Source organism: Balaenoptera musculus, chromosome 12 (assembly GCF_009873245.2).
Source record: "Balaenoptera musculus isolate JJ_BM4_2016_0621 chromosome 12, mBalMus1.pri.v3, whole genome shotgun sequence".
Taxonomy (NCBI): domain Eukaryota; kingdom Metazoa; phylum Chordata; class Mammalia; order Artiodactyla; family Balaenopteridae; genus Balaenoptera; species Balaenoptera musculus.
The window spans coordinates 9,668,580-9,693,627 of NC_045796.1; the positions used below are offsets into that span (position 1 = coordinate 9,668,580).

General features: G+C 47.2%; 1 protein-coding gene across 13 annotated transcripts in view; it reads right to left on the reverse strand.

The window, feature by feature from the left end:
- Positions 1-224: 224 nt before the first annotated feature.
- Positions 225-25,048, reverse strand: part of SYNJ2 (synaptojanin 2) — a 99,075-nt gene continuing 74,251 nt past the window's right edge. For 5 of the 13 annotated variants that reach the window (XM_036871728.1, XM_036871727.1, XM_036871725.1 and 2 more), the window contains 14 exons: positions 24,380-24,520; positions 22,601-22,793; positions 20,372-20,530; positions 18,474-18,630; positions 17,364-17,481; positions 13,734-13,952; positions 13,548-13,626; positions 12,837-13,026; positions 12,204-12,377; positions 10,153-10,287; positions 8,209-8,321; positions 6,997-7,105; positions 5,274-5,425; positions 225-3,715 (listed from right to left, as the gene is read on the reverse strand). In XM_036871728.1, the coding sequence (XP_036727623.1) occupies positions 2,963-3,715; positions 5,274-5,425; positions 6,997-7,105; positions 8,209-8,321; positions 10,153-10,287; positions 12,204-12,377; positions 12,837-13,026; positions 13,548-13,626; positions 13,734-13,952; positions 17,364-17,481; positions 18,474-18,630; positions 20,372-20,530; positions 22,601-22,793; positions 24,380-24,520 (2,692 nt within the window). In that variant the 3' untranslated portion in view covers positions 225-2,962. Of the gene's footprint in view, positions 3,716-4,641; positions 4,792-5,273; positions 5,426-6,996; positions 7,106-8,208; positions 8,322-10,152; positions 10,288-12,203; positions 12,378-12,836; positions 13,027-13,547; positions 13,627-13,733; positions 13,953-17,363; positions 17,482-18,473; positions 18,631-20,371; positions 20,531-22,600; positions 22,794-24,379; positions 24,521-25,048 lie in introns of all 13 variants that reach the window. The other 8 variants (XM_036871731.1, XM_036871730.1, XM_036871726.1 and 5 more) reach the window with 5 other exon arrangements.

Sequence of the window (25,048 nt, forward strand, 5' to 3'; positions counted from 1 at the left end):
CTTCAACTCATAAATTCTGAACCAAATTATTACTTTTATGTTGCTTCAACTTAATTTGATGGTTGAAAAAAGAAACAAAACCAAAAACTCAGAGGAATAACTAGTAATCACATTTCATCCAGAATAAAAGGCTAGCCAAGGAAGATATCCCAAGGTTCTCTTCATATCTGAAAAGAAATAAGCCACATTAAAAAAAAAAGATAAAACATTTAATTTTTTTTTTTTTACAATTTCAGTACAAATTATCACTTCAAATAAACATTAGGGTTTTTATTCATTGCTAGTCATCCAGTAAGATCCAATAAGTAATTTCTGCAGTCCTTTCTAATAGAATTACTTCATTATAAAGCAAACGTTTTAATACATTACCTTGCTTATACACAGGTCAGGAGAATTTTAAGTGTCGTGAACTTCAACAACTTTAAACTTTTACAGGACTTTCTTGGGCAGATGTCCTTGTTTCAATAATTTACTGGAACAAAGTTTTTTAAATTGGCAAGAAGTCTGGGAAGATTATACTGTAAAAAGAGAATCTAACTGGGGTCAGGGAGACAATGCTGAATTGTAAAGTCTGTGCCTAGAATACTGTGGTGAACTGTAACACCTTACAGAACAGTAATGAAATAAACTGCAAGGTCACAATAAAAAGGCTGGTGTGGGAACATCAAAGAAAGATTAAAAATAAAAACCACAGAATGAAATCCCCAGGATGGCAGCTGCTCATTGTCGAGATTATTCAACCAACTCTACTGCTAACCTAGGAAAGATACCCACTGTTAAGCACTGATTTAAAAAATAAGGCAATTCCAATTGTCCTTTTTTTTTTTTAAAAAAAAGTGAACGTTAGTACAAGAACCTTACATATTATCAACTCAAAATCCAGTCTGTTATTCATTAAATCTGAACAGCCGTGAGCAAATAATATTCATTTCTTAATGTTAAACTACTTGTAATTTTTCCTGTGACCTGCCTCAATACAGTTCTGTGTGTTAATACTTACTGTCAGATTCTTAAGAACTATTTGTGTGATGAACACCTATCTTAAATGAAATTCTGTTCTCTGTACCATTTATTGGCTATTTGCTATCTGGAACAAAGAAGAAACCTGAAAATTAAGCACTGGAAGCAACTTTTGTGGTGCTTACTTGCCCCCTGCTTTTCTGACTCACTGTTTACATAGATATGCCTTCAAATTCACCTCCTTTTTAGTAGGAAAAGAGGTTATGGAGAAAAGAGTGTTTAAGAAATCTTCGATTCCATTCCCAACCATGCCCTTTAGAAGTGACACAAATCCTGGTAAATGATTTACCTTTCCAGAGCCTCTTACCCATCTTGCTTCCTTTCTCCTCCTAACACTTTCAAGGATCACGTTGTTTACTTCTTGCATTTCTCAGAGAGGTAAAAATGATATAAAGCATGTAAGTGCTAGAGAAGGTGTCCTAATCAGCTAAGGCTAAAAAACACCATCTTTTACTACTGGTTAACTACTCGTATTATCTATTTCTCTCTATGGGTCACTAATATCTTTTTCTTTTATTAGTATTCAGATGAAATGAGATACAGTTTTGTTTTTGTATAATCTGTAATGTATCTTGATAGTGGCAATGAGAGTTAATTCTGAAATCCCAGAGGTCTGATCAGTAAAAGGAGCCTGCCATCCTAACCATTAGCTTTGAGTACAGGAATTCCCTGGTCACATTAGGGGTAACACAGAACCATTGCTGTATGATTCTATGACATGAAAGACTCCTAAACATGGTATGTGGCACACTGAGATTTTGCCAGTAACTTTCTTATCGGCAAAATTATGATATCTGCTCCAAATGAGTTCTAGGCCTTATAACATTCTTTTAAAAATGTAAAGCAGTATGGTGATGTCTTTTTTAAAAACTGACTAGGTAAGAAGTGGTGTTGGAAATGTACAGGAAAAAAAAAAAACCTAATAAAAATGTAGATAAGCTAGCTCAGAATATCCTGAGGTTTCTTATATGTGGGGACATGTGGTACTCTCCTTCCTGAAGCCACAGCTAGGTAGACCAGACTAAAACAAATATTCTTCAAATTATAATAATGAAAATCAGTACTTTTCACGTTTTGTGCTTTTTCTGAATATGGAATATAAGGAGAAAAAGAAAGCCATGAGGTTTTATTTCATAGGGAATAGAGAGTGTGTAAAAACTGGTAGCACACCAGAGCTCAGGACTGTAGCAATTTACGGGACATGCAAAGTCCAAGACATGGTACAGGAGACTTAGGCAGTTGGAGGTCAGGTGAAGCTAATGGTATATGCTCCGGAACCAAAGCAGGGAGTGACACCATCTCCCCCAGGACGCACACATAATCACGGCTAATATACATGTACATAAATAAACACAAGGGCTCCCAGGAATGTACAGTCTAATCTTTTGGTTGACCTATTTGCTGCTTCCTACTCTGATATCTTTTTTAACCTGGTGTCAACAGCCAGGTACAGCTCTTAATGGTCCCAACCACCTTTTAGTGGAATCCTTACATTATGCATCAACCTTCAGGTGGGTCACCAAAAAGTTATTCCAAATCTGTAAAATACAAACAATATTAAAAAAAAACTCACCACATACAAACATAACTTGAACAACCGTTTAAAATTCAATGGGAGGGAACTTCTTGGGCATTATCGGCTAGATTCTCTTTCCTAAAATCCGTATACTGAATCTACCCGGAGGTTTCTCACACCCTGAGAGGAAACTTAACATGCACAAGTCTGGAATAAAACATATTTTGGTGGCTGAATAATAATCTTACTGAATAAGAGACACAATTTTTGTAAACTACACAAGAGTATCAATGTTTTTTCAGTGTGCCTTTAACTAGATGTCTCTTTCAACTGGGGAGTTGAGACCAATGGGCTTTCCCCTGTTAAGGTGAGGCCAGGGGGAGAAGGCACACATCCTGTGGGAGAGCTGCTGTCGGAGTTTCCCAGTCATGTTTTCGCCAGTGGGTCAAACACCTGCAGCACCGTCCTCTTGTCCTTGTCACTGGTTGTCACCCAGGGACCGAAGTCGTTTTGTCTGTGCTCCAGTGGCGGCTCCTGGGCAGGTGAGGCACTGACTTGCTGGGGGGCTGCGTGTGCCCTTCCGGGGTTCCTGTTCCCCGAGTCCAGGGGGTCAGGGCTCTTGGGAAGCCAGGAGGTATTCAACAGGTTACGGTGGTGGAGAAGGCTCCAGAAGGGATCCTGATAATCCTGATAATCGCCGAGGAGGGGGGCGGCCTCTGACTTCGTGTCCTTGGTGCCATTGGCCTCAGGGCTTGCAGGTGATGAAGGGCCAAGGAAAGCCGGCTGGCGGAAGAGCGCGGCCCCAGCAGGCAGGGGTGCCGGGGGACAGTCGCTGCTGGGGCTGCTGCAGGGGGGCCCCTGGAGAAGCTGGCAGTTGCTCTGCAGCCCCTGCAGGTGCAAGGCCGCCGGCGCCGACTTCTTCCTCCGCGGGGGCACCTGGGGCACGAGGGGCGGGGCCTCCGGAGGGGGCGGGGCGGCCGCGGTCGGGGCCTCGTCCAGCGCTGGCTTCCCGGCGGCGGCGGCGGCGGCGGCGGCGGCGGCACCTTTCCCGGGCTGAAGTGTTCTCGGTTTGGGAACGGGAGGGACTGTCGCTAGAGGAGGGGTGTCAGGGCTCGTCTCCGGGGGCCCGATTGTAAAACGGACGGCCTGATGCCCAAACTGTTCTTCCGGTGACGCGGGCTAAGAAAAGGCACGACAGAGAGCGTCAATAAGCAGCCCGCCCCGGGGAGCTGGGAACCAGAGCACACAGACGCTGTCCACAGGCGAACAGAGGAGGGGACAAGCGGACATTCTAGCAAATGCAGGATTTGAGAATGTCTGGGACGCGGGAGTGTGACCAGGCAGGAAAGAGCATGGGAGAAACACACGTATCAAGGAGGACCAGCAGGTCCGATGAAATATGAGTGGGAGCTTTCAAACCAGGGCCCCCGTGAATAACCTGAAACAAGTTTCTGTTACCTAGGAAACGGGGTGATGCTCTTCCTTTATTAACAGCGAACCTCCCTGAAAACTTTTCTTCGAGGCCGCAGCTTTGATAATTCAGTCTGTACCACACTAAGGTGAAGTAGCTTATGTCACGGCATTAAGCTAATAGAAGGACTAATGGGTATACTTGCTCCTTGAATCTTTGATATTTAAATATAGAAGAATGGAAAATTTCATACAGGAACTTCACTTCCTTGGTTCTGATTCAAAAGGATCACAAAGAAAACAGCTGCATGAGGCCAGAGGAAGCTTTTGTACACACAGGGCTTACGGTAGCTTAAGCGTCCGCATTTCAGTATTTCCACTGGTTCTTTAGAAAACTAGCTGCAAAAACAACCCTTTCTCCGACAGCCTTTCACCGCAGCTCCTGTGCAGTGGGTGGGGGAACTGAATCCATTTCTGCCCCTGGCTCTGAAGACAAAGCGAGAATAGAGAAGAGGAGGAAAGAGGTCTGTTGTGTAAGGCGGCGTGGAAAATAGGCAGATGAATGCGCAGACGTGGGGCAGCGAGCAACCCAGAAAACACAGAGCAGGCTCTGTAAGAACCACGCGCCCAAACCACGCTCATGCTTTCTACAGGTGGAAAAGCAGCCATTCTGTAATGACCAGCCAAGGGATTACCAGGTGTCCGTGACTAGCACACTGAGCTCAAACGGAAGATCCAGATGTCTCTAGAGGTGCCAGTCTTTGGGCTGCTACTGTCCTGACAAACTCATGTCTTTGCAGCAGCAAGCAAGGCTGAGAAGCTTGAGAGCGAGAGCAAAAAACAATCTGCAAGAAAAGTGGCAAGAAAAGCTGTCGAGCCTCCAGGGTCCGGGGCCGCACAAGCGCTTGTCAACATGGCCAATCCAGGAACCGGTGATTGTTTTTTCTAATGCAAATAAAGATCTGTACAAGTCAAACCGTGGGCATAGGACACAGACCACACACAAATGGGAATCATTGGGACACTTGGAATAAAGCATCCCACGGTGGTTCGGTTTGGGAACTGAAATGGAACATTTGGGCAGCGTGATACCGCCAAGCTGTTCCTGTCTTGGTGAGAAATTCCCAATGTTTCTGCTCAGCTTGAGCCAAGAAGCAGCAGGGATGCGAAGAAGAAAGCGAGTGCTGGGCATTTTCCTCAAGGATGGGGCTGTGTCTGGGACTCGTGAACATGTATAAAGAGACCAGACCCATCGGAGACGTAATTCTTATCCAACAAGACACTTGAGCAACCCAGGAGCAAGAGGCTTGTGCAACCAGCTTCTTACCTTTCCTGTCCTTCTCAAGGCTGGCTTCTTGATGGCAGGAACTCTGGGTGCGGGCCGACGGGGCAGGAGTGGGGCCACCCCCGCTGTGGGCTCTGGTTTGGAAGGTCCCTGGTCCCTCAAGGCTGTGGCATTTAGGGCTTCTCCTGGGGCGCCTGAAACATACAATTGCACAGCTAAAGTGTAAAGGAGAAGGCATAGAATTATCCTTATTCTAAGGATAATTTACTAATGCAATGTATTTCTTTGCTATCTAAAAATACATCTTTGAAGGTTGTCAGGACCCACCAGCTAGGTTTGGCCCCCAGCTTCTCATTCTCACCTTCTCAACAGGGATGGTGATCTAGGGTCTCTGGAGGGGAGGATCAGTGAGGCCCTGACATCACATGCAAAGTTTAACGTGTCCCTGTGTTTCTCAGGGTAGATAATGCAAAACTCAAAATCTCAGCAGGGCCCATGACCAAGAAAATGTTAAGTTGGGACCCTGGGTAGATTTCAAACCTCAAACCTCTGCATCTATAGACTTTAAAAAAAAAAAAAAGCTTTACTGCAATGTAATTCACATACTGTAAAATCTACGCTTTTTAAGGACATAATTTGGTGGTTATTAGTGTAGTCACAAAGCTGTACAACTATCACCACTATCTAATCACTGGAATATCTTCCATCACCCCAAAAAGAAACCCCACACATTCCCATGCTACTGTGGGTAGCAGTCACTCCCCACACCCTCCTCTCTCCAGCCCCTGGAAACCACTATAACTTTCTCTCTGTATAGATTTGACTGTTCTGGACACTGCACATAAATGGAATCACACAATACATGGCCTTTTGTGTTTGGTTTCTTTCACTTAGCACACTATTTTCATGATTCACCATGATATAGCATGTGTTAGTACTTCATTCTTTTTATGGCTGAATAATATTCCATGGGATGGATATACCCCATTTTATCCATTCATCAGTTGATGGACACTTGGGTTGTTACATCCATACAACTTGAGTTATTTTTTTTAATAAAAAAGAAACCATGGTGTGATCCTACAACAGTGTTTCTCAGCCTCCTTATCCATGCCCTCCTTAAATGTTGTCTGGGAATTCCAAATAAATTAAATACCTGGACTAAAAGCAAATCAGGCAACTGTAACTGCATCTGGCTTTTCAGAGGGCATAATTTCCCCTCTTCAAAAGAGATTCTAGTATAAAATCGCAACAAAAAACCAAAATATGTTAGTAACCAGTAATTTTGAATGCACAGAGGAAATTCCAAGTTAAAACATGGTTAACCCGGGCTAGGTGAAGTAACAGCAACAAAAAATTAACAGGCAGTATGGCAGAGAAGAGGCCCCTGCCTGACGGTAAAGATTCTACAATTGCTGGTGATTTAAAAAAATAGATGTTTTGCCTGAAAGAGGACGCCTACCTACCTACCTCTTTTTACAGAGCCAGCAGAATGAGTTAGTGCCTCTTCTAAAACTTGTGTTTGTTTATTTCAGTCTCTTCCTTAAGTGCTGCTTAATAATCTTGGGATTATTTTTACATACTTACTGAATGTTAAATATACAGTTTTAAATGGACAATAAGTCTTAGTAGCTGAATTTTATAAAATGTTGCTAAAGGGGACTTTCACTGAATACTGCCTCCAGAAAAAAGAGTGTTTTCCTCTTCTAGGCCCCGGATGAAAAGAAAAGCAGAATTGGCAGGAGAGCCCCAGGGGAACACCCACCTCCTCTGGCTTCCAGGAGACATCGGATCGCTGCTTCCGCCTCCTGAGCGTTGGTAGTTTTGATCTGCTTGACGTTATAAGGCTTACTTATCCCAGTCCTAGCTTTGGGCTTGAGGACAAAATCAGGAAAAAAAAAAGCATATTAGCGCAGGTAGGAAACAGCCTCACCTGGTGAGTTCTCTGCCTACCGATCTGTACAGGAGCGTGAAGTTGACAGAGCTCCTTCAGACGGTGATCAAAACACAACTCCAACACAAACCGCATCCCTCAAGCCTCTTCCCCCCACCCAGCACTCACATATCAAGCGTGGGGGGAACACAATAATGTTTAGACGACCCTCGTCTCCTAAACTGGACGATTCCAGGATTTTGCCATGTGAACAAACCATCCTCTATCTTTATTTCAATAACCAGGTAAAAGCCAGAAAGCTTAGTGAGAAGCCACTCCTTCCACGGTCCAGCGGAGTCATTAAAACACTTTTCCAGATGTTTTCTCAAAAGTGCTCTTTCTACCTCTTCGCTTTCCTGCCTCTTAACTGAGACCTCTGGGAACCTGCTTTCATTACTACAAACCACTGAGGTCGAGTCAACCGCCTACTCCCGCTGAGACCAGCTCTCCACACTCTCCTGGGACACGTTAGCTTCCACCCAGCCCCCCTCCCTCACCTCTAGTCCATTGACCTTCACCTACCGTCTTCTTTAGATCTCACAGCCATCCTCTGGAACTCCCCGCCTCTAAAACCCTACACGACTGTTATGATTACTAATGTCCCTACTGCGTTACTTAGGCCCCATTAGATCTCTTTTTAGCCTCTTCTCTCAAGACAACTGATCTGAACTTCTCTTATTTCCCCTTCTATCAGCCCCTGCTCTATACACCAAGGTCAAAGGCAAGCATCGGAAGGGAGAGAAGCAGGTGGGTCTGGAAACCAACAGTCCCTCCCTGAAGGGGCACTTGGGAGTTTTCATCAAACGTGATTTTCTCTCTCACGCTCTGTACGACCATTAAAAAACCCTATAAAGGGCCTGGTACTAAGTTATGGGGTTTGGGGATGAATGGTGGACAGGCAGAGGGTTAAAGAGACAGACATGTATATATTCACTGAAAAGAGGTGATCCTGCATGATGTTAGGGGCTGAGGATGAACCGCGGGGCAAATCTCGGGTTTGAAATGCTGACCCATTTTGCTATGATCTGAATACAGAGAACTCACTGCTTGCTGAGGTGCTCCTGGCAGAAGTTTTGCTGTCTGCAAAATCGAATACTGCCCGTGGGTGCCAGAGGAGATGGACACATCCGAGGCTGACTTTTTCACCATTAAACCAGCTGTAAAGACCAAGGAGGGCAGAGTCTCAATCTCAGTGAAGTCGCAGCTGCTTCGATGCAAATTCCCAGCCAGCTGAGAGCAAGGTCACAGTTAGGGTCTGAGTACATCCATGGCCTTTGGGGATTCAGAGGCGCTACTGAGTTTCTCTTGTGATTCTCTAATAACTTGGGCTTATTAATGTAGATTCTCTGGAGAAGCACTGTTTGAATGAAAATTTTAATCTAACATCCTGGGGGAGTTAAATCTGATATAAACTCTGATCAATCATTTTTAAGTGGTTTAAAATACACTACTGTTATTAGGACCAAATTTTTAAAATACTTTGTAGGCAAAATCTAACAAAAAAAATCCCAAAGCAGGGGAATAAGTTAGATTAAATAATACCTGCAGCCATTAACAAATCATGTTTTAGAACAACAATTAATACAGAGATATTAGATGAAACACAAATGAGCAAACAAAATGGACACTAATTTTGAAAAAAAAAAAAAAAAAAAATGAAAAATTGTGTATAGAGGACTTCCCTGGTGGTGCAGTGGTTGAGAGTCTGCCTGCCAACGCAGGGGACATGGGTTCGAGCCCTGCTCCGGAAGACCCCACATGCCGCAGAGCAACGAAGCCTGTGCGCCACAACTACTGAGCCTGTGCTCTAGAGCCCACGAGCCACAACTACTGAGCCTGCTCGCCTAGAACCCATGCTCCGCCACAAAGAGAAGCCACTGCAATGAGAAGCCCGCGCACCGCAACGAAGAGTAGCCCCCGCTCACCGCAACTAGAGAAAAGCCTGTGCGCAGCAACGAAGACCCAACACAGCCAGAAATAAATAAATAAATAAATAAATTTAGTTTTAAAAATTGTGTGTAGATATAGATATATCTAATTGGAAAAAGGATGGAAATCTTTTGGTTAACAACTATTATCTCTAGGTAGGTGAAATTTAAAACTTTTATTGTTTATATTTATCTCTTTGTAAATCTCTACGATAATATAGGACATAAATTTGTTTTTTATTTATTTAATATTTTCTGTTCTGAGTATCAACTCAGAAAAGTAAAAAAATACGCTTAACAAGTCATGTGTTTCTGGCTTGCCATTGATTACTATTGTGATGTAAGCCAAGATGAACCCAATTCTGAAAGTATAGTCTTAGAAAAATGTTTACCGTCACACTGGGGGGGGCGAGGGAGGGGGAGAAGTGAACAGTGGAGGTAAATAGAAACTGATCAAAAGCATGGCATGACTTTATTTCAAATTGCTAAGGAATGTCTCACCGACAAAGCACTGTTTTTTCTGAGGAGCCAGGAAGAAAAGTGCTATCCTGAGACCCGGGCTAGGAAGTGCTGTTCTCAGCAGGCTCGGGCTGACAGACGGCAAGGCTCCTGGTTAGAGGTGGGCGTGTGGTCACCTTATGGGTCAGAGCACCTGGGCTTACTCGAGTCCTCATATGCAGAGAGAGGGTGGGCAGCAGTCCAGGAGAGAAGACGTGGAAAGAAGCCATGGGGGTTGGGGGAGGAAGGAGCTCAAAATGTCCCTAGCTTGTCTGTGGCCCCAATTTTCCATCCCATAAGGTTTCAAACTGAAAGCAGCTTAAAGCAAAAGCACAGCTACGGGAGGACGAAGAACAGCTTTATAAAGGACTCATGGGATTTGCCATGAGAAACACAGCTGATATCAAACTTTTGTCCTTTAAGACAAAAAGGAGCCCGAGGAGGGGAAAAAAAGCACTGTGGAAACTCAAAGGCTAGATTTAGAGGTGCTTGTGCAGTAGCAGGAAGTACGCGATTATTCCCAGCAGGCATCGTGGTGAGCGGAAAGCAAGCGAAGTCTTACTTGGAGGGGGGGGTCTCTGCGGTGGGTGAGGCGGCCGAGGCCTGTTGGGAACCGACAGAGACCGGCTTGGAGAGCGGTGGCGGAAGTCCCCAACTGCTTCCAGCTCCTGCTTTAAGTTGAGCAGGTCAGCATCATCTGGAGGACATGGCGGGGCGGGAGTCAGATGAGTCAGACTCAGGTCTGCAGGGACCCGGCAGTGGCGGGAACTCCTCCCACAGGGCAGCTTCAGGGTCCCTCTCTGCTGGCCTGGGGGACGGGGGGAGGGTACCCAATGCCTGCTTGGAACATTCAGTGAACCGTGGACAAGGTGTGCTGTCCAGACACGAGAGACACTGAAATATTTTAAAGTGTAGGCATGCTTCCTTCTGAAATAATCCACAAGACTTCCACACAGAGTAGACAGTTGAAAACCAGAGCCCCTCATTCTTAATACCTCATTCTGAAACAGGACAAGAGTTTTGGACTTGAGAATATTTTCACTTCTCTGCCAGCAGGGCAGCCTGCCAATCCCTTGCCAAGGTCCAGCAATGGAGCGTCCCTGCTCATTCAAGCCCCAGATCCTACAGCCCATGCCAGCTACTGCCCAAGCATTCGCCATCCTGACTCACCCTGCAAAATCCTTCTAAGGCTAAGAGGGGTGTGGGGAGGTGACAGCTTCGGTTTTATTACATGTACATTTATTACATTTAAATTCAGGACGATTGTAGGTCTTCTCTCCCACACTACAACACACTCTGATTCATTTTATTTTGGCTCATACACCCCGTCCCTCAAATCCAATAACTCAGCTTCGTGTGTCTCTGGCGTTCTGTTGGGGGCAGGCAGGATTTCTCCTTCTGAAGGGAGTGCCTGAACGCCCTATAGCTCTGAGGAGATGTTCCCTTGACGTCCACCAGGGGGCAAGGCTGCTCACATGTGAGAGCCCCATGCTGCTCTATTAATTCTTCATTCCAAGGGTCACATCTGCCCAGCCCTTTAGAGGATGCCTGAATGATGGCCACCCTGGAGACGAGGACTGCTTCTCGTCTCAAGAGCACATCCCTCCAGCCACTTTCACTCCAGGGCAAGAGCCCTCTGGATGTGCAATGTGCAGAACCCCCTGGATTCCCTGATGAATCCAGTCCCTAAACCTGGATACGCGTTCCCAGTCACCTGCGGAGCTTCATGAGTCCCCAGATTTCCAGGGTCCCAGCCCACACCTGCCAAACCCACATCTCTATGACAGGGTTCAGCAACCTGTAAGTTTAAAAGCCCCCTCTGGTTCAACGCAGCCAGGCTACTGACCGGGTTTGGGACCAAATACAGTCAAAAAGGCTTGGGGGTTCTTTGTACCCGTCCCAGCAAAGTACCTTTTCTGGGAAGCATCTTATTGTCAACTCTGTTCTCTGTTCTCAGCCACAGCTCAAAGGGTCCTGACACGTGGCTAAGCCCCTGCACCTGCTCTCCTCCAAGGGGGAGACACAATGTCCAGCAGCTGGAAGGCACTCGTGGCTATGGCTGAAACTGAGCTGAAGAGTCTGATGTGTAATATGAACTACTCTGTGCTAATAATCTAGGGACCTGGAGTTCAATCCCAATGACTTTCAGTCCCTCTTAAGTCTAAAATGACATAATGATGCTAAGGTGTAATATTACTGTATAATAATATAACAGTATATGAATGTAACCAGACACCAGCAACTCAGGACATAGATATTGAATATGTCCCTTATGGGATTGAATCAGAAAAGTTTTGGAGAGGGAAAAAGAATCACAAATGTAAAGCCAGTTCAGAGCTATGACAATTTAAATTGCACAGAGGAAACTAATGATCATGAATCCGGTATGTTATAGGGGTACCAGTTGTTGGAAAAAAATAAAATCACTAGAGGAAATCAGTGTCGCGGCAGCTGGATTCCTTCTCAGAGCCCAGTTTTCACCACTTGCTGTGACCTCTTTTACCCCTTTGTTCATGGGCCATGCATACTTGATGGCAGCATTATGTGACGCCCGGCTGCTGAGAGAGTGATCGCTATACCAGAGGTGATTTAGAAAAGGAAGGTCCAAGCTACCTCTGTAGGTTGGATGCTGCTTCTTTTTGGTGAGTGCCGGTGACCGGCTGGGAGGCGCCACTGCCATGGAGCTGGGGGCATCGGCGAGCTCGTCTCCCCCCGCTTCACTATCTGAGAACACAGGCTGACTCAGCTCATCCACCAAATAGTCTTCGTCGTCTTCGAGAATATCCCCTTGGAGAAGGAAATGTCACAGCAAACAATTAGGGGGAAAGGGCCTAGTCTTTTATCTGTGGGTCTGTTTCAACGTCGAGGCCTGTGGCTTGTGTCAGGACACACCTGAGGCACAGCCACCAGCAGCCCAGGGCACCCACGTGGCAGCAGGGCTGGGACCCCAATTCCATGGGTGCCTGAGACACAGGACAAGCCCACAGACCTGACATCCTCCAAACTGTCTTCAGTGTAATTTTAGACACCTCCCATCTTGCTTGTCACTGCGTGCATCACTCCTACCTGTGAATACCACCCGACTCCGGCATGGAGAGTAAGCCGGAACTTAAGCATCCTCTCTGACCTTCCCGAGGGCGGGTCTCAGAACGGATCCTGAGGCTCTCGTGTCGGCTGCTGGGAGAACGTCTCGCCTGCCCGCCTCACCCTACGCACCGGGAAGCCCTCACTCGCAGGACGACTCACCTTCTGACTCATAATCCAGACTCGTGAAGTCGAAGTTTTCCTCCAGCAGACAGGAGTTGGCGGTGGGGGACACGGAGGCCACGCTGTCCCGCTTTCCAATGATCTCCTCTTGCAAACCTTTCAGCCAGTCCTTGGTCTTCGGTCTAATCTTCACGGCTCTGCCTTTCACCTGTGAGGACAGAGAGGCCACCTGTGCATGAGCGCAGACGTCAGACCCTCTGACCCCAAAGCGCTTCTCGCTCAAACGCATGCATCGGGAACCTGGCCCACCTTCACTTTGGCCAAGAAAAGCCGAGGGTCTAGACCTCAGGCAGGCCCAGCACATATCACATTTGGCCTGAAGAAAAGTTGAACTGTCACTTTTCATTCCATGTGAACTTAAAACCAGGATATTATCAAAACGGAAACTACCTATGAGCTGCATGTCCCAAACCACACGCTCTGAAGAGAAGGATCACAACAGTCCCATGGGAGGGTGTGAGCGCAGACAGACCCAGTAACACAGGCGGAGCTGTGCTCCAAAACTTGCTTTCTCCCCAGTTCTGCGAGGAGTAGACACCTCGACGAAGCTACCAGAATCAGATGCCGGAATGAAAAGGCCCAGCTCCCGCCCTCCTGTGGCATCTACACCCGCAGACCCGGCCACGTGAAAGCACAAGACGCCCACGGCGACAGGCAGCCCCGCTCCCTCGGTGACCAAGCACAACTCACCTTCATTCCGTCCACATCCAGGACGCTGAGCGCCGAGTGACTGTCTGCAAAAGTCACCAGCATCTGCCCTTGGTTGATCCTGGGAGAAATGAGATTTGCCAGGTCAGCCCCGGGAGCGCGCCCTCCAGCGAGGCGCGCACCAGCCCCGCGAGGCGCGCACCAGCCCCGCCATGCGCGCGTCCCCACCTGACGAGCAGGATCGTCCCGTAACTGCCCAAGGTCTGCATGAGCTCCGTGCGCACGTCCTCGGGAAACTCGTTTTTCTCTTCGGAGGTTGGCGACTGAAGGTTGACGACGACGGTGGCGTCCCGGGGGCCCTGGAAAGAGGACACTTCCTGGAACACCCTGTCCCGAGCACCCACATCGACTTCTTGCACTTCCACCTCCACGATGGCCAGCACGGGTCTGCGTCAGACACGGAGGGAAGACGGGCACTGTTAACTCGGGACAAGACAGCCCCCAGCCCCGGCTCCGTCCCAACTCCACTGTCAACAGTAAACCTCCACCATGACACAGCCTGTGTGTGTGGCCCCCTGCCCCCGGCCACGGGCCCCGGAACTAAGCTCTCCGGTCCTGGGGTTTCAGTCTGTCTTTCCCCAACCTTGGTATTCTCTTGGCATTTCTATCTAAGGATGATGTGAGAGAAAACCACACCAGCCATGAGCAAAGCTTCTTTACATGCAACCCCAGGACTGCCGAGGATGCAGAGAAGAGGGGATTCTCCCTGGGCTAGGGGTTCAAGCTTTTCGGGGGGCTGTTTGGCAACTTGTGTTAGGAAACTCAAAAATGTTCATCTTTTGACCAATGAGTCTCAATTCTAGAACTTTGTTCTAAGGAAATGACCAGATGGTCAGACAAAGATTTATACACGAGGTTGATCATTACAGCACTGCTGATGGAAGGGACAAAGGGGGAACAATCTAACTGTCCCAGGATAGGGAAAGCGTTAGGTTACAATGCAGCCACACGACCATATGCCATGCACTCATTAAGAAGAATGTTGTAGAAATCTATCTGACATACACAGAAAGACAGATCAGCAGGAAATAATGCAAACCTTGTTGTAATTTTTATACGGGGATGGGTTTACTCTACAAAAAATTTAGAAAATCCTTTCTTATGAAGATTATGTAATCTTATTGAAGACATTTACAATATTAGGTGGAAACAAAGCATAATACAAAATAGCATATAATATGGTGGCAACCTTTAAAACCAGCGAACACTGAAAAAATTAAGAGATATGGGTGGTAAATCAGTAGTATCCCCCCAAGTTCGTATTACTATTATTAGATTTTTTTGCCTCTAGAAGCAAGAAAAAAGAAGACGGAGAAAAATCTGACACAGCAATATGCGCTGAGGGTTTTTTAAAACTTTTTGTGGGAGAAAAACTTTCCCGAGGAGCCTCATGTGTTAGAAGCGGAGAATCTCTGATGAAAGGGGTGCGGACACGGGAAGGCAGCCTCACTCACTCAGCAATGAAAAGGCACCGATTACTGACACACCAGCAACTGGAAGAAGCTCCAGAGAATCATGCCAAGTGAAAAAAGCCAGTCCCCCAATTCTGTTCCATTTTATAACATTCTTGAAATGACAAAATGCTGGAAAAGGAGAAAAGAGGAGTGGTTGACAGGGGTTAGGGAGGAGTGGGAGAGAGGGAAACGAGGGTCCCCGTGGTGACAGATGTTCTGTCCCGACCATATCGAAGTCAATATCTGGGTATGACACTGCGCTGTAGATTACAGGGTCTTACCGCTGTGGGGAGCTGGGCAAAGGGTGCACAGGATTCCTACACTATTCCCTATAACTGCATGCGAATCTGTAACTACCTCATAGTAAAAAGCTTAATTAAAAAAATTAATGTAGCAAGTAAGAAAGCAAATGATAACAGTTCACATAACATAATCCTAATTTTCTTATCCACATTTAAACATCTATAAGCTTGTGAGCTTATCGGATGAGCACACACTACACACAGGTTAATATTTCAGTGCAAAATGTACGTGGAAGATGCAGTGGAAAGACACATAACGAACTGTCACCAGACATGGTCTCAGAGCGTGGGACTATGGATGATTTGTCTGTGTATATTTCCCCTAATTGTCAAGAACCAAGATGTTCTGGTTTTGTAATTAGAAAAATCGATAAATGTCTAAGATGCGTCTCAAACCAGGATGCACAGATCCGCACTTCCCAGTCTTCCCAGCTAAGTAAATGCTACATCATCCTTGTAGCTGCTCAGGCCAAAAACTCTGGAGTCATCCTCACCTCGTCTCTCTCACACCCCACATCCACTCCATCAGCCAGTTCTGCTGGCTCCACTTTCAAAACCTATCCAGAACCCACCACTGCTCACCATGGCAACCCACGACCACCCTGGTCCAAAGCCACCCCGTCCCTCGGTTCTTCCCTGCCTCCCTCCTTCCATGCTGGCCCCGCTGGAGTTTCTTCAGGTGACTCTGTTCTAACCTGGCCACACAATGCCACTGCACTCAGAGTGAAACCCAATGTCCTTTTTATGGCCCACAGGGTTCCACGCAGGCTGATTCTTGCTCATCTCACCTCCTTTTCTAAGACTCTTCCCCTCACTCTTCTCTCTCCAGCCTCTCTATTCTCCGAACTCCTAGATGTTCACTCCACACTCCCACTCTGGAATGCTCTCTCCCTGATACACACATGGCTCACACTCTCATTTCCTTCAGGCCTTGGCTCCAAGGTCACCAGAGGCACCTTCCCTGAACACTGGGTATGTAATAGCACCAACCCCTTGACTGACCCCGGCCACTACTATTTTTTTCATTCATGGCACTTCTGTTTCTTGTCTGTTTGTCCTCACTAGAAGATTCCTTGAGAGCATGGTATCATCTGTTTTGTTCACTGCTTATCCTCAGTGCCAGGAACAGGGCCTATATATCAATATAAGACCCCCCAGTAAATACTGGTTAAATGAATGCTTCTAAATATACTCACTGAACTAGGAAACCTGAAAGTCATACATCTGTAGATTTCCCCACGCTCATTTCTAGGTATGTATTTGCAACAGCAGCTTTCTCAAGAAATCAGAAGCATCTAAAGATTTCGACCTAGTGACTGACCAATTGCTCACCACCAACTCTCTTTCTTAATTTCTTTTCTTGTAAAAGTTGAAACTGACATGATCGTTTTGGTAGCAGCCGTGGGAAGGTCAAATGCCAACTTCTGTCTTTAAAGATGTTCTACAAGAATAACCTCCCTCTGTGGCCAGTCCCAGTGCATGCCGAGCTGACAGACCTCTGCTGCTGTGTTCCATCCTTAAGCCACAACGCACTAGGCCAAAGCAACAGCTCAGAGTATCAAAAACCCTGAATGCAACACTGTAAAAACCCTATGGTGTTTGTAACAATAAAACATTGGAAAAAATATTCATCGCTAGATGAATGGGTAAATCGCGTGGATATATTTAGCGGAATACTGGATAGCGGTTAGAAATGGAAGAGTCAGATCTCTAAAAATGACGTGACTGTATCTCAAAAATGGTAACAAAAAAAGCAAGTTGCACAATGACATAATTTATCAGAATTTAAAAGACATAAAATACCACAGGTTGTGTCTTTGCAATTTTCATAAAAGATGTTACCTATGACATGGAGCAATGACAAAATGCTAACAGTGATTAATTCTTAGTGGCAAGTACACAGCTACTTGTCCTACTGTTCTTTGCTCTTTACTGTGTGTCACACACGCATTCGGATGGGGAAGGCGGGTCCATTCTCTGCGGGGAGCAGCCGACCCTGCCTTCCTCAGCAGAGGATGTGCCCACGGTAGCCAGGACCATACCTGTGGTCAGACGCTTGCAGCTCTGCTCGGCCGTAATACTTGAGGGCACCAGGAGACCAGGCGTGTCTGACTTTGGTGTCAGCGTCCAGATCGTTGTCTAGAAGGTTGAGTTCTCCAGCTACTCACGGGGATTCCAATCAAGAGACACACATACAACACAAAATTGTATCAACATACATGAATGCCGATTACAGACACGTGCACCAGGGAGCCGCGTCACGGACCACCTCCTGTCTCAGACTCAGTCGTTCTAACCCCTTGGACTTGAAACCCTGTCAAAGTGGCCTTGGGGCCTGGGGTAAAAACTCCTCCCCAGCGGGCAAACTGGGTGAGAACACAGAAATCGCTGCTGCGGGGATTTTGCCTCAGGCCCACGGGAAACAGGAGATCTGCAGCTCTTTGTACAGCAGGAGATGCAGAGACGAAGAACCTGAAGGCATCCAGCCTCCTGCATAGATGTCCACAAAAGTGATCTGAACAAAAATGCATCTTCTCAATCTGCAGGTGAGATTTCTGGGCTTTGAAATCTCAGCATCCGTCTCACCAGAAAAGCTTAGTTGTTTATGTATTAGTTTATAGGCATTCAAATTTTAAACAAACTGCACTTCCTAGCTGGGTATCAATAATTGTTCAAAACATGATAGACCACTAATTGATAAAAAAAAAAAACCAACTCTCACCTTTCCTGTGTCTTGCTCATATTTGATTTGGAATTGGGGCTTTAAGCAGATAAGAGTTCAGCTGAACAAAATGGGCTGGAAAAAAGGCATGAGTGTGAGAGGCAAAAGTGCCAGAGAGGAAGAGCTGTAGCCTCTCTCCTCATCCCCGCCGGGAACAAAAGGTGGCAGGGTGGTGTAGGTGGACAGCCATGAGGCAGGGATTGCGGGAGCCAGGAGCAGAGTCTCTAGAAAGAAGCCAGAGGGGAGCTCCCCCAAAATACAACTCCCGAAGCTTAGGGCCAACATCTGGGATGACTTTTGTGTAGTTCTGGGTTATCAAGAGAATTGTTATTTATAACAAAGAGCGCTGGACTAAAGGAAAGTGATCTTCCTTCTATGGCACTGATCACTTGCCCCCTTCCAGCTCTGAAAGCGCACACATCTCAGGCACCTGTTCTGTCAAAAGGATGCCTCTTCCTCCACCACAGGACCCTGTCCGTCCAGGCCGGGGTGCGGCATTTGTCACTTGTGTCGTAGGCAGCAGAGCCAACGTCATACTTGTAGGTGGGTCCAAAGTCAATGGTGCCTTCGTGAAAGTCTTTAAAAATCTGTTGGGAGAAGAAGTCACAGGACCATCTTAGTTCTCCTAGATCATGTACGTTACATGCCAATAGAAGGCACGTTCCAGAGTGTTTTTTATTCCTAAAGTAACAGAAGCTATATCATATTTGCAAATATGTCAAAAACTGGACATGTGTGCCTTTTAATTGGCCAAAAAAATGATGATTATCACTTTGTTCTGCTGACTTACACACCATTGGGTCTCCAACCAACCTCAGCACCCGATCTGTCACACGCCTGCTTGTCAGCGCCCGGGTGACACTGACAGGCACAGGCCAAGGGGAACGCCTGGCCCAGCCCCGGCAAGGCCTTGATCCATATTTGTTAACAAAACCAATTGGGTAAAAAGCAGCCCAGAGCTGAAGTCCGGCTCTCCTCCGTCTTCACTTAGCCCTGGTCCAGCCCTGATGCTGCGGGAAGACCCGGGAACAGACATTCACTCAGCACCCGAGGGGAAGGGTGTGGAGAATATTGGCAGGAGGAAGGAAGACCGACCCTTTGCAGGAAGGAGTGGTGTGGCTACTCTGCCCTCTGGCCACCCCCAGCGACCCATGTCACTGAGAGGGGACGACAGAAGACCTCAAGGAGCATCCAGATCTTGCTGCAGGAGGAGCCTTAACCTCCCTGCCTGCACCATCTAACCCGCTGCATTTTCACCAGGTAAATGGAATTTGGCTGTGCCTCCCTCCCCTCAGCCTGTCCTGCGAGGAAGCAAACAGGCACCAAAACAGCAAACAGTTTCACATGGAAGAGAAGATAAGTTTTGAGTCATGTGGAGACCAGCCAGTGTGACCCTGAAGAACTGAGGACAGATTCTATAGTTGAATCTTCCCTATTACATCATGGCCTAAGGAGGCACTAAAAGACCACACCAGGTCAGGGAGGGGAAGTCTCATTGGAAGCGTGACAGTCTTGGGAACTGTCATGCCTCTGTTTACTGACTGTGTGACCTTGGACACGTTGTTTGACCTTGGCCTCAGTCTTCTTATCTATAAAATGGGTGTGATACCTAATCTGTAGGATGGTCTTGAGGATTGTGTGTACAAATTGGCGTGTAAAATGTATTAGATCTTAATAAATTAAATTAATTAATAAATTAAATTAATTTATTTGTTAGTATGTTCACTAACAAGAAACAGAGATACCACCAAAATAAAATGTTTTGAGCAGAATCTAGCGTGTCACTTGCTGGTTTAGCGTACCTGACACACAGCCGTCCCTACGAGCGTCACCCTGAGTACAGGGCACGTGGACTGCGTACATCACACCCACCAGCCTCACCGGCCACGTGCTCAGATGCTGACATGCGGCTGTCTGAAGCAGCTTGGACTCAAACTGAGCACAGCTGGACCAGGGCTCAGCTTGTGCGAAGCAGGAAGGGACAGCTGACCCCCCTCCAACCACAGAGCGTGGGCAGAGAGGCTCCTGTCGCCCTGAGCTCCTGCGGTGGCTTACGTGTGTCCAGTGTCCTTACATAGAGCAATGGCCCCTCTGGCCATGAGAAGACACAGACCCTGACCGTGGCCACCGAAAGGAGGAACAGGACGTGAGTGTGCATGGACACTCACGTTTCTCTAACTTCTTACACCAGACGCCTTTTTTTTACCATTATCAGAATTAGTTAAATTCACACATGAAGCTTAATTCGCGAACGCTAGCGTGTACATTTAGCAGAAGCTATTCCATGTTGGAGCAGGTGTTAAAAACTATTTTAAAAGCACAACTTACTTTTCCACTTGATTTCTGTAGCTGTAGCTGATCAAATTCCAGGAGTTTCTTCCAGTCTTGGCGTTTCACAAAATAGAAGACTTCCTCGTAAGTGAGATCAATGCGGTAGTTGAAATCGCCGCACCAAAACACATAATCGTGAGAAAAAATGTTTCTTCCCTAAGTCATAAAAAAAAAAAAAAAAGATGATTCGGCCCACTGCAAGGAAGGTGGGAGAAGGGAGAAAAATAAACTCACTGTACAGATGATAAGCAGATGTGTTTTTCTTAAATTGTTACTTAAGAAGAAAAGTCTGCTAGAGCATCTCATTTTTCACTAATCCCATAAACCTATTGAGGGACTTTCACGTGGCTTAATTTTTAAATTTTATATAGTGTTTTCGAGTGGTTTGGAGAAAGCTCCAACTCTAACAGAGAGAGCATGACTACCGATATTGGTATTTACTCTGCCAAGCGGATCTCCACCATCAGGATGTACCCCTGCTTTGTTACGTCTGTATCCTAAGAAGAATTGCCCAAACATTCAGTGTTACGAGAATGAGGTTTAAGAAAATAAGTATTAATGCTCAGGACACGCAACTTCGTAAAACCTGATGGATTTCATACACTTTCATCCCGTGATCCTCCAGCTCTCTCTCTCCCCCCTCCCCCATCTTGCCCCAGGCAGCCCTGGAGAGCTGTGGCATCTTCCCCTCCCTTCCCCAGGAATCACAACAACAATAGCAGCACGGTATCAGCTGTCTACAATGCTGGGCTCTGTTCTGGGGCACACTGTCCTCCCAGCAGCCTTGTGAAGCACACACTAATGGCTCTCTTATAGACTAAAAAAAAAAAGTTCAAAAACTTTGCTGAAGGTTACACCGCTAGTACATGATAAAGACAAGACGTGAACTCAGATCTGCCAAGCTCCAAAATCTGTTTCTGTTATACAAAAGACTGAAATTATCACAGCCAAATAAAATAAATGTGCAGAGCTGCACTGCCTAATAGAACACTCCGTAGCGATGGAAACGTTCTCTACCCACGCGGTCCAAAACAGGAGCCACCAGCCACGTGTAGCCATCAAACACTTGAAATGTGGCCAGTGTGACCGAGGGATTTTTAGTTTTATTTAATTTTATTTACTTTACATTTAAATAGCTACTTGTGGCTAGTGGCTACTCTACTGAACAGGTACAGAGTATTAACTTACAGGTACCGTCAATATTTCTGTTGAAAAAAGCTATAGTATAAACCCTTTAATTATTTTAAATGTGTCCCATGTTTGCTGCTTTGAAATAGCACTTTTTAAGTGAGAAGGGTTGGACTTTCTTTTTTAACTACACAGACACACAAAGAAAATATTAGCCCTACATAATCTGGGAAAACTACAATTGCAAATTTCCCAACTCATTTATTTTTTAATCCAAGAAATAAAAACTCCAACAAGGATTACAGCACTTCTTAATGAAAACTAAGGAATTTTTGCCTTGAGGGCAGCCCAGTGAACAGGATGTCAGTTTTAAGGGATCTGGTCTCACGTGGAAGAGCTCCGTGACCCAGCCCAACCTTGTCTCAGGCACGGGCAGAATGTGTGGCAGGAACGGCTAAAGTCTACCCTCACTGCTGGGAAATAGGTGTCTGCACCAGGCTGAAGGTGTGCGGGACCATCATCCTTGCACAGAAAGGACAACATTCAAATCTGAATTCGAAAAGATCCCCCGGCTTCAGAATGAAAACCTCTGGACCACCACTAGAGGGCGGCATGACGCATGGTACTGGCAACCGCGAGTCCATACCAGGATCCAGAGCTCCTGAGCCAAGAATTCACTGGTTTCAAAAACGTGTATTCTCTTCTGAGCCACAACAGAATGTATGTGTGAGTCTCAGGAAAACCAAGTCTTATACTGGTTGGATTCAAATGTTCTTCACCAACTTGGACAAGGCATGGACGCACTGGTTTTCTTTCCCCATTCCATACAGTTGAATTAGAATAAGAAAACGCAGGGCACATCAGGACATTCAGGAAACGCACAGAGATACAGGAGGCAGAACACTCCTGGGCCGGACTCCCTGCTCACCGCTACTGCAGCACCCCTGGTCATTTCCCCGCCGCCAGTGCTGAGCTCCCAGGAACAGGGACCCTCCTACGGTCGTATCGCCACCGCCTGCCCGTATTAGCAGCTGAGAAAACCGTTTGTGGCGCTGACCCGAGCAGGGGGGCCTCACACGCCTCTGCCACGCTGCTCACCGTCGGGAAGCTCAGCCTCTGGGTGATCTCCCTGTAGTCCTCGTTCCTCTCCTTCACCTGGGACTGCCCGGCCGTCAGGTGGCTGCACACGAAGCAGAAGCTGCTGCTGTGGAACCGGAAGCGGATGGCCACGGCGCCCTTGTTCCCCGCCTTTCCCCCCATGCCCGTCTTCACTGTGTCGATCGCCACGTCCCTGGAACAGAGAATGCACACGCAGGGGGGCCTCTCAGGGGCTCCGAAGGAAAAGCATGAGCAGCTTTGCTACAGAGAAGATCCGGGCGGCGGCGCGAGGCTTGCGGATCTGAGAACCTCAAAAGCCTCAGCTCAGAGGCTGGTCCACCCCATCTTCAGTGGCCAGGCCGCACAGGGACAGCGGGACTGCCATCAGCTCCGCATCACTCCTGACCCTCCTCTCATCGTGGGCAGCCACCCTGTGGGAGGGCTGGAGCATCCTCTCCACGGCCCCAGCTCCGAGGTGCTCACGTAAGCACCCCACAAAGCACCGTGGAGCTGAATCACCTCCACCCCGGCCCTCCGCGTCCGGTCTCGCTGCTGCGGCAGAAGCAGCATGGAGTTCCCCGCCCCCCACCCCATCCCACACGGCTCTTCTGCAAAGTACAGGGCGTGCCATCAGGTAATCAACACATTTTAAAAAACAGGAACCATCCAGTTATCTATGCTGGGCTGGGCGGGTGGTTTCCAAGCAGACGCCTGGCATTAAAATGCTAACTTATAATACACACAGGTGAGTGCGTAGGTCCACAGGACCAGGGGCCGAAGCCTCCGCCTGCTCCCTGGGACTGTCACCCAACGGACAAGGTACGGGGATAACCTGCCAACAGTGTGCGAGCTTGAGGCTAAAGGGACACAGGTGTTGGGACCTTAGTTGGCACCTGGGAAATCCGGAGCCCCTCGGCATCACTCCCTTCCTCACGTTCTATCCCTGACCTCTACCCGAACCTCACCTTTACTCTGACCGTAACTGACTTTTACCCACTCACTGTGGACACTGCCAGACTGTCACAGCAAACAACTGGGGGACACAGACTTTAACATTTCCCAAAGGTCATAGAAGAGGATTATGAGCACAGAGCACAGTCTTGTTCTCCAAGTATCTCTTTGTCTGGTATCGGCAAAGAGAAAGACCAGAGGACGTTCCAACAACATGAATGAGACCAGGGAACAACGTGAGGCTATGAGACAGTTGAGGCGAAAGGGGTGCTCCTCCCAAACCTTAAAACCCCCACGCACGCACACATGCACACACACACACACAGACACGCACGGGCTTTCCTAAAAGACACGCTTTTCCTAAGCTTTTTCCCTTTCTGACATTCACGAAGCTGTCACTTTGGAGACCCAATAACGGGGTGACAGTGGTAGAGGCTTTCTGCCCACGCATCTTATTTAGAATTCTTTTAAAAAGAGACAAAAGAATTGGCATTTCCTGATGAGTTACCCAGCTCTTGGTCAGAGGTTTCCTGTCTAACATTTCAGCAAGGAATCCCTTTCCTTGTGCAAAACTGAGCCCGGGTGACGAGGATCATGAAACACTCTTTCTAAAAAGGGTCCAGCTTCCTGAGCTAGAAGGTTCCCACTGTGGCTTTTTAAATGCTAGACAATATTCTATTCAGCTTGGTTTTTCCTTGGGGGTTTTGTTACATTTATCTAAAATAATGGCAGGTCCTGATTCCTGTGGCAGGAAGGGGGTGGGGGGAAGGAAGTCAGAATCAAACAATCCCGTGTTCCCCCAGATGTTCGTAAGCGAAATGTTCTTACCTGATGAAGGGGACGTGGTACGGACGTACAAAGATATAAAGACAGACGCCCACCAGCTGTGCCGAAGTCAAGAGAATATACCTATGAGAGCGTGAGATGGCTTTCTGAAGCTGCTCACCCCACATCTTCCTGTTGGTGGTACTGGAGAAAAGAATGATGTTGTTTAGCGTGAGCTGGAAGCAGGCTCTCCCACCTATAAACTCCTCTAGCCCTTAGTTGGTTCTTTATTGACGTCATGCTGCCTGCGCGCTCCTGCATTAGTGCCATGTGAGCCTTAATCCCTGCAATGGGCTATCCGCATATTTCTGATTGTGTTGTACACATCAAACATGTGCCCCACCCAACCCCTGCCACCTGAACCCCAGCACAGGGCCTTGCTCATAAGACCTCCATAGAACCAGGTTTTATTATTTGTTCAGAAAGTGCCCTGAAATGGACTAGGAAAGAAAGAGTCCAGCTGACCTCACACCAAGTGTTAATCCAGTGGTTTTCTTTCCTTTGTACTGGTTTCTCTCTTACACTCGCACACAGGAAACGTGAGTCAGCCCCCGCCCAGCCCGGCCCACGCCCTCGGGGCTCACACATGCCAGCTCGCAGCGTGAATCACTGGACACGTGGCCGAGGCAGCCACGTGTTCGTACAGAGCCTAACCCCCCCCTTCCTTCTATT